The sequence below is a fragment of the Pygoscelis adeliae genome, unplaced genomic scaffold (genome assembly GCF_000699105.1).
Source record: "Pygoscelis adeliae isolate BGI_AS28 unplaced genomic scaffold, ASM69910v1 Scaffold38, whole genome shotgun sequence".
In the NCBI taxonomy this organism is placed as follows: Eukaryota; Metazoa; Chordata; class Aves; order Sphenisciformes; family Spheniscidae; genus Pygoscelis; species Pygoscelis adeliae.
This window is the reverse complement of record NW_008825614.1, coordinates 5,194,502-5,209,276: the sequence shown is the minus strand read 5'-3', so window position 1 is coordinate 5,209,276 and position 14,775 is coordinate 5,194,502. Positions and strand designations below refer to the sequence as shown.

General features: G+C 39.2%; 1 protein-coding gene across 1 annotated transcript in view; it reads left to right on the top strand.

Annotated features, from left to right (window-relative positions):
* Window positions 1-14,775, top strand: part of LOC103924484 (solute carrier organic anion transporter family member 1C1-like) — a 35,478-nt gene that overhangs the window by 9,963 nt on the left and 10,740 nt on the right. The window contains exons 2-9 of the mRNA XM_009333012.1: window positions 5,589-5,699; window positions 6,644-6,798; window positions 9,136-9,277; window positions 9,366-9,498; window positions 11,781-11,896; window positions 12,740-12,886; window positions 13,003-13,101; window positions 14,472-14,717. Of these exons, the coding sequence (XP_009331287.1) occupies window positions 6,673-6,798; window positions 9,136-9,277; window positions 9,366-9,498; window positions 11,781-11,896; window positions 12,740-12,886; window positions 13,003-13,101; window positions 14,472-14,717 (1,009 nt within the window). The 5' untranslated portion in view covers window positions 5,589-5,699; window positions 6,644-6,672. The remainder of the gene's footprint in view (window positions 1-5,588; window positions 5,700-6,643; window positions 6,799-9,135; window positions 9,278-9,365; window positions 9,499-11,780; window positions 11,897-12,739; window positions 12,887-13,002; window positions 13,102-14,471; window positions 14,718-14,775) is intronic.

The following is a 14,775-nucleotide window of genomic DNA, read 5'->3' as shown; positions in this document are numbered from 1 at the left end:
ACAAGGCTAACTGCATATTAGACTACAGTTATTAAAGACCAGAAGATCTGGAAAAGTGGTTCTTTCCCTCTGTTCACTATTTGTCAGGCTGCATTTGGAATGTTGTGTCTGGTTTGAGGCTCTCCAGAACAAGACAGACATTGATAAACTGAATCAAGTTGAGCAAATGATGGATCTTACTGCTTTCTTCAGCTATCATCTAATGGGTGCTTATACAGAAGACAGCACCAGACTCTCTCCTGTGCACAGGGGACCAGGTGCCAAGGGAGGCTGTGGAACCTCCTTCCTTGGAGGTTTCCATCCAAAATTCAACTTGGTGAGACCTGAGCAACACCAACAAACTTTGAAGTTAGTCTTGCTTTTAGGGCAGAGGATTGGACCAGATGAGCTCCAGAGTTTCTTTCCAGTCTAAATTCTGCTGTGATTCTAAGACTTTCCTCTAAGCTTTTCTCTAAGATTACTTTCTTTTGGAAGGCATCCCAAACTTTGATGAAGGCAACAGTTAAGACCCATCTATTTTAGGTTTCACAGCTAGGCACCAGTCTGTCTCTTTAGTTTTCATTACTGTTATTAGATTTCTAAGTATATTATGCACAATGTTCCAGCTTCACTTTTTGAAATAACAGTAAAGGCACAAAGTTGGATGGAATGGTTAAACAGAGGAAAGTCTGGATATCATAGAGTACGAATAATGAACCTGAGAATGGCAAAACAGGAGTGGAATACAATGTTAAATAGAAAGTTGCACAGCTGATGGCAAATAACAGGAATTTCTGCTCCAGGGTAGAAGCTCCTTAGCTGAAAATTTTTGAGAAGACTCTGAGTATACCTGTTAATTATGGATAACTAGGAACCACCCTTAAAAAGATGCTTTTCTGAAAACGCTCTATATAATCTTAGAACATATCAGACAAGGCTAGAGATAAGGAATAGTTAATATTTCAAGATGTGGCACTGGTGAGATTACACCTGGAATATTGTATACATTTTTAGCCATGTGCATTGATGAAATATGGATCTAGATAGAAAGCACTGTAGCCAAGGGCTCCAAGAACGTGCTGCAGAATCAAGAAAGCCTATTTTTCAAGAAATTATTATGCATGATTAGCTTGTCTACCTAGTAAAACACGTTGAAAAACTGCTCTCTTCATTTATGATCAAGGTTGAGTCCTAAGTATCAGATTGAGAGGAAAAGCTTTTAAAGCTAAAGGACCCTGCCAGTTCAAAACCAGAATATAATTTGATCATGGCTGGAAATTAAAGAAGGTTCGTATGCATCAGAAGACAAATCTTTTGCAGTAACCTTAGAAGTGGATGGAATAGGAGGAAATGCAATTTTTATTGTTCTCAAGGCAGGGCTTGGCCTTTTCACAAAAGGTCCTTTTGCATTTGCAGACTGGATTTGTGATCTGGATTCCTCCTGCATTCTTATTTTATAATTTTAATAATACTTGCAGTTGAATTGCCCTGACATATAGCTTTGGAGTGACTACCATTTTCTTGATGATGATGTCTCTTGTTCTAGGAAGCTAAAGGGAACTGTCTGGTTGAGAGTCGGAAAAGCCATGAGCAGTGCAAGGTATTGCCGATAACAGTATTGAAGACAAAATTTAATTAAGATTATCCGAAGGTCAGCATTATTAAGTAGGCTGTAGTTGTTCATAGCAAGTAAAAGAATGGGCATGGATATAGTGGTGGCAGTGAAGGGCGCACAAACAACAAGGAATAGCACATTTTGGTGTAACATCCAGGCACAGTAGTCATAGTTCACATGCTTTAAGAATGACTTGTCTTTTAACTACAGTCACTCTCAGGAATCAGGCATAATGCACAACAAGGATGCAATCCAATAAAATACCTCTTAGGAAACCAGTTCAGGTTTCCTTGAACTAGAGCTGTAAGTAGGTAAAGGGCTGCTCCAAAGTACACATAGCCCCAATATGCTTTCACATTGGGTTTGCCTGTGCTGTTAATAGTACTGAAGTAGAAAACTGAACAGTCTTCTAAGCATGAGTGTTTCTTGAACACCTAGTTTGTTCAATATACAGAAGGCATTATATTTTCTCTTCCTGCAAGTCCTTGGCTGACTTTAGCAGGTCTTAGCTGAATGGACTATGAAAATAAAACTTCATACCAAAATACATTTTAGCTATCAGTAACCAGGAACACTTCTAAAGTTGGGACACCCCATTTTTAAATGCCAGGAAGGTATGAACTATTATAATCGTGACAAGCTCAGGAAAAAAGGTGTTTCACAAGAGGGTACAAAAGGAATACGCTTGCACATTTTCTACCTAATTAATTTTTGACCACTGTGGATAAACATGTATTTCGGGACCTTTAACAGAGGGCAGAACTGGGAGGAGACAAGATTAAAACTGCCTAAACCATAGTTTGTGTTAGAAGTTAATGATTCTTCTACCAAGTACCAGCACAGCCTTGCTTAAGGAGAGAATACTCTGACTTTTTGAGCATTTGTGTGGTAGTAAAACTGCTGTTGTTGTGGATACAGAACCTAGGTAGGAAACTCTTTAATATTCTTTTTGTTTGTCTTAACCTTAAAATGTTGCCATTTAGTATTTGCAGCTAACGAACATTACCTGTGTAGTACTAGTTGCATTTCCTGTGACCAGTAACACCAGTAACATTCCTAACCAGTAAATGTCAGTGCTTTAATGATGGCATCATACATTTGTATGTGTGTCTCTGAACAGTAAGCATCATATGTCTTGAACAATGCAAGCAGCATTGAGGCCTACGCAGCACTGTGGTATTCATTTTTCATATTAGGTTTACTTAAAAGGTCTTACTATGATTCCTTAATGTATTTAAAAATCAATAAGACAATTGGATTAGCACTGTAGTTAGCATAAATCAATACAGTTCCATAAACTACTGGATGAAATGTGGCTCTTGATTTGTGATTTGTTAGTCTACTGGATGGTGGTATAGCCCCTGAGAGTGCAACTGCGGTGAAAAACAGCCCAAGGACTTACAGTGTCTTTGCTCGATTCTGAAAATTCCTGAAACATCACTGTATTTTTCTTTCATAAGAATCTACAAAACCTGTAGCAAACTATCGTCTTGACCTTTGTAAACTAATTACCTGTTATTCATGCTAAGGTGTTTAAATTTGTGCTCTTATTCATTACAATTTTCTTATAATTAGGGGGTAGAAAACCAAGCTTGATTTTTTTTAATGATCACTAAGGAATAGATCTACCTAACAGGCACAGAGTTAGGCCATGGCCCCTAAAAGGTCATATACCCTGAAGCACTGAAGAAGTCTGTGACTGTCCTTTGCAAGGCTAGCTGCTCTACTCCGGAACAATCTCACAAGGTGCCTCATGTTTTCCACGATGCTGTGAAAGCTCTCAGCTCCCACCAACACAAATGATCCACACTGATTATTAGTAAAGACCCTTGATCTTCCCCCACCCAAAGTGTTTCTCAGAAGAGACTATACTGAGCACAAGACCAAATGAGTTTGTCAAATGTTCCCTGGGTATGATGCAAAAGTGAACTGGAAGAGTGTTAACTCTCATTCTCACAGTATGGCTTGAGGTTTTTTGGTGGGGGTTTTTTCCTCATGCTTGCTTTTGGGGACAGGATTGTTTTCTTCCCTCGGGAAGGAAGTCAGGGTGATTTTTGTTTAGGTTGATTGACTACCTAAACAATGCCAATATGTTATTTGACTGATCTCATCTTTCTGCAAATGCAGCTACCTCAGGTCATTACTACAGCCGAATGGCTTGTGCAGGCAAAGCGTAATAGTTTTAGAGAAGTCATACTAGTGAAAGGACACATTTGGTGCAGAAGGCTTCACACTTTTCCTTTGCTTGTAACCAGATCCTTGGTTTATTAAACATGGAAAAAACCCACTAGTGAAATATATCTAAAATAGCAACTTTAACAGTACTTGAAATTGTCAGGCTCAACAGCTAATGTACGTTGACATCAATTGTGAATCAAACTTTTATCTTTTTTCCTAATCTTCTTGTGGCATGGCATTTCCCCAGCCTTGATATCTTCTGTCTCCAGCAGATTTCCATGTAGGTCAGGGTCAACTGAGGATGGGAGGAGATGTTGCCAGCAGCTCCAACGGTTGATCCTTGCACGTAGCGCGCTCTAACATTTCTCTAGCACAGTTGCATCATCTTTTTGCTTCCTTCCCCCCATCCTAGCCTTCCCCAGAAAAAGTAGCACCGTCTCCAGTAGCATCTTCGCAAAGCAACGATAAGACATGTGTCATTCACCACTGACAGGAGCTGGTCATTCCTGTTCTTGCCTGAGACTCCTTCCCTTGGATCACTGGAGGAGCTGAGCACTGACAATGCTGAGCCAACTAACTTCCACCTTCTAGCTGGCTTCACACTTTTCTGTGTGCATCAAGCAACTTTTGCCCCATGAAGATGTATTTTATTTTTCTTCTCTTTTTTTATCCTTTATCTTGCCCGGTACCCTAACCTCTGCCTCTGGATGCCTTTTTCACTATTTGCCTCTAACTGCTTAACCTGCTCTTTGATATTTACTGCTCGCACTTTCAGTCTTACTGTCCTCCCTTCTTGTGCCTTCACACTCATGTATGGATACCTGACTGCCTTTCTCTTTTCTTTGCTTTGCCTCTTATTTCTATCTTCATGTTTCTCTGCTTTCACTTCTTCTCTCCTTATATTGAGATTCTAAGTCATGTTGTAGCTTCAAACTCTCACAAAAGCCACTTCTTTAGTCCTGTGACCTGCAATGACATGCTACCCCAGCATCTTATTGTAGTCCTTAATATATCATGATAACAGGGAGAAGCTAATATCTTCAGATTACACAGGGACAGATAAATTTCAGAGGACCAGATGCTCAAAAGTATTTGTGTACTAACTTCTCCTGAGCACTAAGAATCTCATTTCACAAGCATTTCTGTGGGTAGTTGTGCAGACTTGAGGAAATCGTTTCCTCTACTTCTTGTTCCTATCTGTCCGAGGAGCCAAGTGGAAGGAAAAGTTATTTTTTGTCCAGATATATGTTCTGACCCAGACTTACAGCACAGCCACAGAAGCAGTGGTACTCACACGACTCAAGAGTTTGGGAAGCAGGTATGAGCAGTGGGAAAGGAAAGTTGTTCATGCCAGCATTAGTACCTAAGGACATGCTCATGAACTTAAGCCCAAGAAAATCCTAAATTGTTTAAATGTCTGTTTGTGTATTTGTCTTAAACATCCTTAGGTATTAACCTTCTTCCACCTGAGTGAAGAAAAGTGTTCTTCACCATCGTGCGTTAGAGCAATGCTTACCCTTTAAATGCTCTGAAAAGTGTTACTCTGCCATATGGCCTGTAGCAGAGCAATTTTCAATTGTAGATGGAGTTTTTCCAGCATTGGAAAAGTTCATCCAACTTTTTTCAGCTCCATTCAAGCATGGAAAACCTCTCTTTGTGTGATTTCCGCCCCCACCCCCCCTTGACCCTTTTCTCAAATGAGGAGACTACTGTGAAAGCTGAAATAAATCAGTTCCTGTGAGCTATGATTTCTCAGCTCTGACTTGGGGTCATTAGTTTCAATACTCCTACCTCCCCTGTATGTCAAGATCTGAAGATCTGAAGAGGTTTTGTTTCAAGTGACCCATTTTTTCCAAGAGGCTCTGCAGTGGCATCTGGATCTTCCTTCAGAAATCAGTTCTGTTTGTAGTTAGAGTTGCACAAACAGGCAAGTGTTTTCATTCTTTAAATAAATTTTGCAAATAGATACATAGATTTCCCTCACAGCTTTTCACTGAAGTATTCTTTTTAATTGCTTATCCATCTCTCAGATACAGAGTTTTAAAAAAGTATTGTACTATTCATTGTGATAAAACCAAATTCAACTTAATCATGAAACAAGACTTTCAACAATAAAAAAATATGTTAATCAAAGGAGAGGAAAGATTTGTTGTCTATGGCTATAGGGTGCGCTCTTCCCAGGGGAACTAGAGCAGTTCTGCTGAACTGCTGAGTTGCAGATGATTTCATGCATCAGGGGATATAGGCAGCACTCTGCAAACAGAAGGAGATTAGGGATCCCCTGTATACTATTGCACGAAGAAAAAACATATAATCTCCTTATAGGAGGTCAAGTAGCTAAAATAATCAATTATTTTGTCATTAAGAATTGTTTCCAACAGGCCAGTGTGAAGGAATAAGTCGATGGCTCAATGTTACTACAGAGATCTTACCAGAACAATGATTGAGTCCTAAGCCATGTGGCCTGCAAATTCAGAGCTTCACTAAGACTCCCTGTGCTTCACCACTGATGCTTTGTTGACCCTTGTAGTTTATTTTTGGACAGAGACTTTGTCTCTTACTCCCTTGTTGAAATTGTCTTTTTAGCATTAAAAGTCATTCTAGACCAAAAAAAGGGGAGGGGGGGACAGTGGGGAGACTGAAGACCATTTCACTTGAAAAGAAAGATGCCAAAACAAGATACTTCAGAATTTAAACAAATATACACTTTGAAACACCCAAGTCATTGAGCCAAATCCTTTCCCATGAAAAGGTTCAGCTTCAACATCCCAATATTTTCCTGTAACTACTGTTTCATCAGAAAGGTCCTTAAGCAACTCTATTTTGGCATATGTGCTTTTATACTTATTACTGTTTTTCTCTTGGGTCCAGATCACTCAGTAAAGAAATCAACCACGACAATGGAAACTGAATCCAGCAATGTCGACGACTCAAATCAGGAAGCAGAACCTGCCCAGCTTTTGGATGATGAAGCAAACAAAAATCTACCAGTCAAAAAGAAGACTTCCTGTTGCACTGGCTTGAAGGTTTGGTGCCTTATCAATATCACCACAAATTACTGTTGTCATATGTTAAGAATTGTTGTTCAAGGTACGACATGACAGATTACTTCATTCCTGTTCTGTAATGGATACACACTGGAGGTACAGGGAAGGGTTGGATCTTGTCTTTGTCCTAAAGAAAATAAAAATTCCTGATTTAACATATTTACTCTCAAGTTACTCATAGGTAGATCCCCTTTTTGGTCATTGGAGAGAGGTAGCAACCTCCAGTGGAAGACTTGAAGCATCCTAAAATAGGTGGCTATGTTATACTGTTGTCTGGAGGTTGGTATCACCACCCATTCTTGTAAGGCCAAAATAGGGTGAGGTAAATCATATTCCAGGACTTTTATCTAATCCAGGGCTGTAGGTCAAAAAGTCCACTGATTCCCACAAGCATCCAAGCTTTCAGGAGTGCACAAGAAGAATTGACGGAACAAAGCAAGTAAACTAATGAGAATTTTGCTTTTGTGTCAAAGCCTTAGTATTTATTGTTTCTGGCTGAGCTGCAATACTACAAGGGCAAGATTTCTTTTGACAGTGATGTGTTTGGGTTTATGTTTTGACTACTTCTTCAGCCAGCTTCATCTCAGGTTAAATTCCATAGGCTCAGTGGAGTTGCAATCAGGGACATATTTCTCTCTACAGAGAGGTCTGTAAAATGAAAGATTAATGTAAAAAAATAAGTAATTGCAAGCTTCTCAACCATCCAAAATAGTTTGGCTCAAGTGTCAGGCAAAAGTTGTTATATTTTTTATTTTATCTGACTCACATTTGCCATCCATATACATCTGCAAAAGTAGAATCTGATCTCTCTGGGATACTCACAGGACTAATGTTGCCATCATGTATGTGAGCAATGCTGCACGACTGTGGATCTATATCTAACTTTATGGTAATTAGAGCTTAATAGACACAGTACCTTGGAGGCAATAAAAGACAAACTGTTATTCTCCCTCACCTTCCCATCAGATGTTTTGTGGTTTACCTGGGGATTGCATTTTCAAACCCAAAATACACAAGTCATTTTTGTTTGTGTTTTCATGCTTATCAGCAGTTTGTGATTTCAGCCAAAACCCCTGAGAGCACTGCTGGCAAAAGACAAGAGGGGTGGTTCTCACAGGCTTTTTTCAAGTCGAAGTCAGGAAAAATAAAACATGTCAGGACAAAGCCTGCACTTTTGAGATTTTGCACTTCATTCCTGACAAAAAGAGTGCAAATATACCTAATTTCAAGCTTTTACTTCCAGGATTGGCTTCATTTCTTACAGTAGATAGTACTGCAAAGTCTAAATCTATACTTACTTTGGTTTACTTACCCAACATTGTGTTGTATTGGAACTTTTACCTGGTGAGCAACAAGTCTATTTGTTTTTTAGACTATGTTGAAATAGTTGGATAATATTTAAACAAACTTAGTTTAATTTTTTATCAAATTAATCTTTATTTGCAAAAACCACAATGTATGTTTGTAGAAGCAACTATAAAATTATAAAGAATATTAAACTTTCCCTTATGAGGTATATGGTATACAGGCAACATAGCCATAATCCACACATTTCAAAACGTATCATTTGAGACAGAGATTAACTCAGTCAGTTTGTACCACCTTACACATACTGGGATATCATAAAAGCTTGCATAAAGCCTTTATTTTGATGCCATGACTATATGTTTGAGTTACAACCAGTTGTAAACTGGCCTAAAATAAGTGATGTGGCCCAAGCAGAAGATAACTGGGGCTAAGTTTAATTTTAGGTTGGGCTAGTATCACTAAATCTATCTTGATGAGGTATTTTACCTCTGGCAAATTTTACATTTCTGCAACACCTAGAAATTTAGAAATCCCACCATTTTGGATGCCCAACACTGGGCCTCAGCTTTTTGATAAATTTAACCTCAGGATATCAGTAAGGTAAGTAGTCCCCAGTGAGTTTTTTGCCAAATTTAAGTTCCACAGTCCATAGGATTTCTGTTTTGGAAAACCTCTGGCCAGCAATGCAGGGAAGATCAGGCTTTCTGGTCATTAAGATGGCTATTGAAACCTGAACCCAAACGCAAGCAGCTGTTCTCAGCGCAGCACCTAGCATCAGCCCTCTCCAGCAGGGAAAACCAGAGCAGGAGCAGACATTGCTGGGAGACCACCCTGGTGCTCCGTAGCATTAGGGTACACGAAAATTCACGCACAACGTTGTCACTGCAATTTGAGTAACAAACGTATACCACGATGATGATTGCTTCACACAGTTTTAAACATTTTTGATCCCTCTGTGACCAATTTCCCTGCCTCTACCTCCCATTTTGTGTCTTAATCTTTCCTCAGGCATTTCTCGCTGCTTTATCATTCAGCTACTTGAGTAAAACGTTGTCTGGTACCATTATGAAAAGCTCCATCACTCAGATTGAACGAAGGTTTGACCTGACGTCCTCTACTGTTGGTTTTATCGATGGGAGCTTTGAGATGGGTAATTGATATTCCATAACATGCAGAAAACTGTTCAGAGAAATATGAGGTACAGCATTTGGCATTAATTTTGGTTCATTACCTTCCAGGTAACTTGCTCGTGATTGCATTTGTAAGCTACTTCGGAGCTAAACTTCATAGGCCCAAAGTAATAGCTGTTGGATGCTTTACTATGGCTTTGGGAAGTCTTTTAGTAGCAATGCCTCATTTCTTCATGGGATAGTAAGTACCAATCAAGATTAATTTGGGTAACCTAACATTGGAATTGGATACTGCTTTCTGGTTTTTGAATGAAACTTGGTGTATATTAAGTCTTAGATTTCCAAAGGCCTATAGAGCCTCACCTTGATGTGCAATGAATCACGTTTGACACACACATCAATGTTCATTTTATCTGCTTGGAAAAATATGGTTCTTCTGAAGTAAAAGTTCAACTGCTCAAAAAAAAAAAGGAAAATCAAAATGCTTTAGATTTCAGTCAGACTTGTTCAGAAAAGAGGCAGAGAAGGAAATTATTTTACAAAATCATTAGGGTTTTTTTTCAGGAGAAAACACTTACCTATGAAAATCTTATGAAAATTCAAGTTTCAAACAAAATATATTGTTCTTTGAAAATCTTCAACCATGCTACTATGCTGGTGCTATTGCTTTAATGAATTATATACTCTTCCTGAATGGCTAACTGTAAGAACACCTTACTGGGAAGATCAGTGTTAACCTAAGAATGTGGCATCATTGCTTGCTAATAGAGATGTCAGGATCATGTAAGCAGGAAAGTCAAACCGTTATGAACCACAGCAAAATGATGAGGGGTATAGAATGCACCTATATGATTTCCAGAGTAAGTTTGTGCTGTTTTGAACAGGACCTCAAAACTCTGAGCGGGTAACTTCATATTGAGTGACATATCTACCTGAAATATGACTTTATTTATAGTACCAGGTAACTTTCGTGTAAAATCAGGGATTCAGAGCTCACTCGTTGAAGAAACCAACCTACAGAGGTGCTCATTAGAAGAAATCCCACTCCTTGAAAGAGGAAACCAGAGCCTTGTTGTGTAAGATGGCGCATTTTGCTCTCCTGTGGCAAACAGCTGCTCCTCACACAAAGCAGCCTCTCAACCTCACGCAGAGCCTGCAGATGGATCAGTGCTGGTAGAACTGGTACCAGGGTTTTTCCTGTTCCAAATGCACATGGCTGGTTAAACTGATTTTCCGTGGCTGGTTAAGTTAATTTTTATTCATATTCTCCAGTCTCAGAGATTTACTGCATGTTGCTTACATGCGATAATAAAGACATGTAGATCTGGCGCTTAGGGACATGGTTTAGTGGTGGACTTGCCAGTGCTAGGTTAACGGTTGGACTTCATGATGATAAAGGTCTTTTCCAACCTAAATGGTTCTATGATTCTATGATTCTAATGTTTCTAGCCATATCTTTGATACAGTGATAGCATAGACTAAGACATTTCTGTTGCTCTCTTAAATGTATTAGAATAGTTTTAGGTATACTACTGTAAAAAGAAAACTAAGGAATAATTTTTTTATCATGACAGTGGATTTTGCACTAGCATCAGACTTGCATTTTCCACTGCTTACGCCAAACTATGTAGCTTGCTCATCTACACTGGGAAACTCATACAGTTTCTCATGTACCTCTGCCTGAATTTGTATGGTAAAACTGTTCTGCACTGTCTCTTCTGATTAATGTTCTTTGTTTCAACCTGAAAAAGAAGCCTGCCTGGTCTAACAGAGCCAGCACAGTTCCTAGAAGCAGAATGCGTGCTTTAGCATGTTGTTCTGCTTAAGCTAATTGTACTTTGCACCTCAGCAGGGCTCATATCTGGGAAAAGGATCATGCTAAAGCAGCCGAACAGCTTCCAGCACCTGAGCTGCTCAGCTGCCACCCCGCAGCATTGCTCTGCTCCCTGTAAACACAGCTAAAGAGTCTTTTAGCCACTAACTTTATTCGCCCGCTGCTATACAACAGCTCTTTCTAAAGCCGATGCCAATTATCAGGCAAACAGGTACCTCCTGAGGATGACTTCTCCTTTCCTCACTCCTCTCCTCCCCCCAACCCCAAAGTTCATATCTACGATGAAAAGGGGGACTCACACTCACACTCAAGACATTCTTCTTTTTCTCCATGATTGTGGGGTCAGCATAGGGAGCTCACTTGGACCTGACCCTAAATTTTGATACTGACAGTTCAATCCTACCTGAATTACTTTCAAAAGCCCTTTTGAATTTTACAGCTTAGAATGTTATATCTTCTAGACAGATTATTCTAACTTTTATTTGTTCTTCATTTTAGTGTTGTTGATTTCCAACATGTGTTTAAATAATCTTCTTTTTTGCTCCTTTAGTAGGATTTGATTTTTGGATTGATATTTAAACAAAGATACCTTTCTCTTTAGGGAAACAGCAGTCAAGTGATTCCTGCCCTACTACACTAGTATTTCCCAAGTGAACACTGCTTCTAAACCTACTATTGTGTGTTTTCAGTTACAAGTATGAGACAGCATCACATACAGCTTCTTCAGGCAACTTAACTTCAAGCATAAATCCCTGTTCCCTACATCAATATGTGAACAAAACCTGGTTGGAAATCTCCCAATCAGGTAAGGAACTGTAAGTGTAAGTACAAATAGAGGAGCTAGTTTTATCCTTGGTTGCAAGTAGAGTAAATCATTGCCCCATTCAAGATGCTCAGTTAGATTTCTAACTTCAGTCTCCACCTGTCTGGGAACATTACCAACACTTAAATGCACTTTGTGCATTTCATTTGGAGAAGAAACATCTTCATGGAGAAGAAACACAAATTACTAGGATCCAGATCCCCAGTTTCCTATGTTCACACTTCCAAATTACAGTAAAATCACCCTAACACTGAAGTGGATGCTGAGACTGTGTGCGAAGAAGTTTCTGAAGGGATTCAATTACCCAGGACCTGAAGTTGGGGAGGTGGAAGAGATAGCATGAAAGGACATGAAACTGCACAGAGTTAACTGGAAATAAATGGAGATTTCTATAATTTTGCTTACTATATGGACTAAAGCTGTTTTACATGTTGCTTTGCATGGGACATAGGTAGAGAAAGAGCCAAGCTGTGCCCCAGAAACCATCTCAAACTTCTCAAGTTAAAGATATAAGTTATATGCCAGATAATATATTTATGACAATCTCAATCTGCCATTTTTTTTACACGGGCATTTATTCTGATGCGTGACAATTATCTGTATTTCTAGAAACCAAATGCAATGGAGGTGGAGGAAAGTGTTATTAGAAGATTATTAAAAGGTATAATGAGGTTGACAGCCTTTCATTAATCTTCCATAAGGATAATGTTGTTAACACTTTTAATACTAAACTATAATCATTTCATGTGCTGAATTTCCTGTGATTTGTCATTGTTTCCCATTCAACTATTCTATTACAAAGATGTAAACTCTCATTATCTGCAGGCTGTGAGAAAGAACCGTCATCACATATGTGGATATATATCTTACTGGGAAACTTGTTACGTGGAATTGGTGAGACACCAATAACACCATTAGGCATCTCTTACCTTGATGATTTTGCTAAAGAAGAGGATGTTCCTGTGTATGTAGGTAAACTCAACATGAAGTAAACTGAGAGATTCGTAGTGTAAGAGGTCGATCATCTTTTGCAGAAGAAAACATTCAGCCATTAAAATGTACTAGCATGTGCTTCATTATATTTTCAGCATGTTTGCACACAATAGCCATGTTGGGCCCAATGTTTGGTTTCCTGTTGGGATCTTTATGTGCAAAACTGTACGTGGATATTGGATTTGTGGATTTAGGTAAGCAAAATGGAGGTAAAGTGAAAGTAAGCTAATACCTGTTGGTAAGAGGTTCCTCTACACATTTGCATAAGTTTGTATTATATTAATTATATTAGTATAATTTATCTTTAATTTCTCTTTATTTCATTAATTTTTATATACTTTATTACAATTTTATTAAATTACTGGAAGCTTTTAGGGTAGAGGCAGAATTAGACAGGGAACATATTTTCAAATTGTGTTTTAGGATTAAAGGATTAAAATACACGTTTAACTTTAAAAATTAGTACCAAGAACTCTCACAGACCTAAGATGTTTTACTAAACTGGGATCTTAATGAAAGGATTCTGCTAGCATAGCAGTTTTACAGTTTTGGTGGATTATCCGCCCTTTCAGCTGAGCATTTTACATTATTTACAATTCATGGAATGTTTGCAATACATTGCAAACACTTTTTGCCAGCCCTTGCTTATTCAGGTGAAGAGAAAACACATGTATGTAATCACATCTGCAAAATGCCAGAGGGAGCAGAGCAATCCCCGTAAGTGGTGGCCATGGCCCTGCATCCTGTTCCCTTTCACTGGAAGAGGCAGGAGCCATCTCTGAGGTGGTGTTTTCTGGCCAGCCCACCTCCCCACCCACTGGACCAGCCTGATGGGAAGTCAGGCAGTGCGGACTGGTGACAGCTTTTTCAGGAAAAGGCCCAGTGTAGCAGCAGCAGTGGGTGATCCTGTTTTACTAGCAGGACAGAGAAGTTTTCAGATCTTCAGGATCCTGTAGGTAGATGAACTATTTTGTCTTTGCCCTTTGTTAAGCCAATGTTTGATTTTGCTTAAGCATAAGGACAGTGAGCCAATTCTGGTCACGCAGTGAAAAGTCTTATAGTGTTGGTCCACCACCAAACATGCCAGCATGTTACAATCATAAAAATACAACCAACTACTCTCATATTCCTTGCAATACAAAGTTTAAAGTCATGGCTAATCTCACCAATGCCACAGAGAATGTCCATATGTTTAATAGCAACCAACACAATTCAGTTTTGCAGAGGATGGTCTCGGTAGAAATGTATCAGGCCTAAAAGGACCCCATGCTTGAGGTCTGTCTGCCACCCATTTTGATTTCCTATGTGTTGACTAAAGACCTCTGTGTTGCCATGTATGCCACATGAAGTTGCAGTCAGCATATCATGTAGAAAGGCAGATGAAACATAACACCATTCAGGGTATGATTCCTGATGCCTTCATTGCATGAACGGTCTCACATTAGATGATTATCATTACCACTGAAAGTCAGACATTGTAAAATGTACCTATTTTAGCAGATAAAGGGTGGGAAGGTTCAACTTGTTCATTTAGGTAACTTGTATCTGTTTCCCTCAATTCTAGGAAGCATCACTATCACCCCACGCGATTCCCGCTGGGTGGGTGCATGGTGGCTTGGTTTTTTAATAGGTGGAGTAACCAGTTTTCTAGCTGCTATTCCATTTTGCTTCCTGCCGAAGAGCCTGAAAAAGCCAGAGGAAGCCAATAATGACAAAACTTCATATGGTCTCCTGGAAAACATGGGTGCCACGAGGAAGATACTTCCTCCTGCAAAACCTAAGCCAAGGAAGTGCTCAGTCGTACTGAAAGGCAAGTGTTTTGCAAGTTTTTTAAATGTGAAAAGCAATAGGCACAATGTACAGCAGGA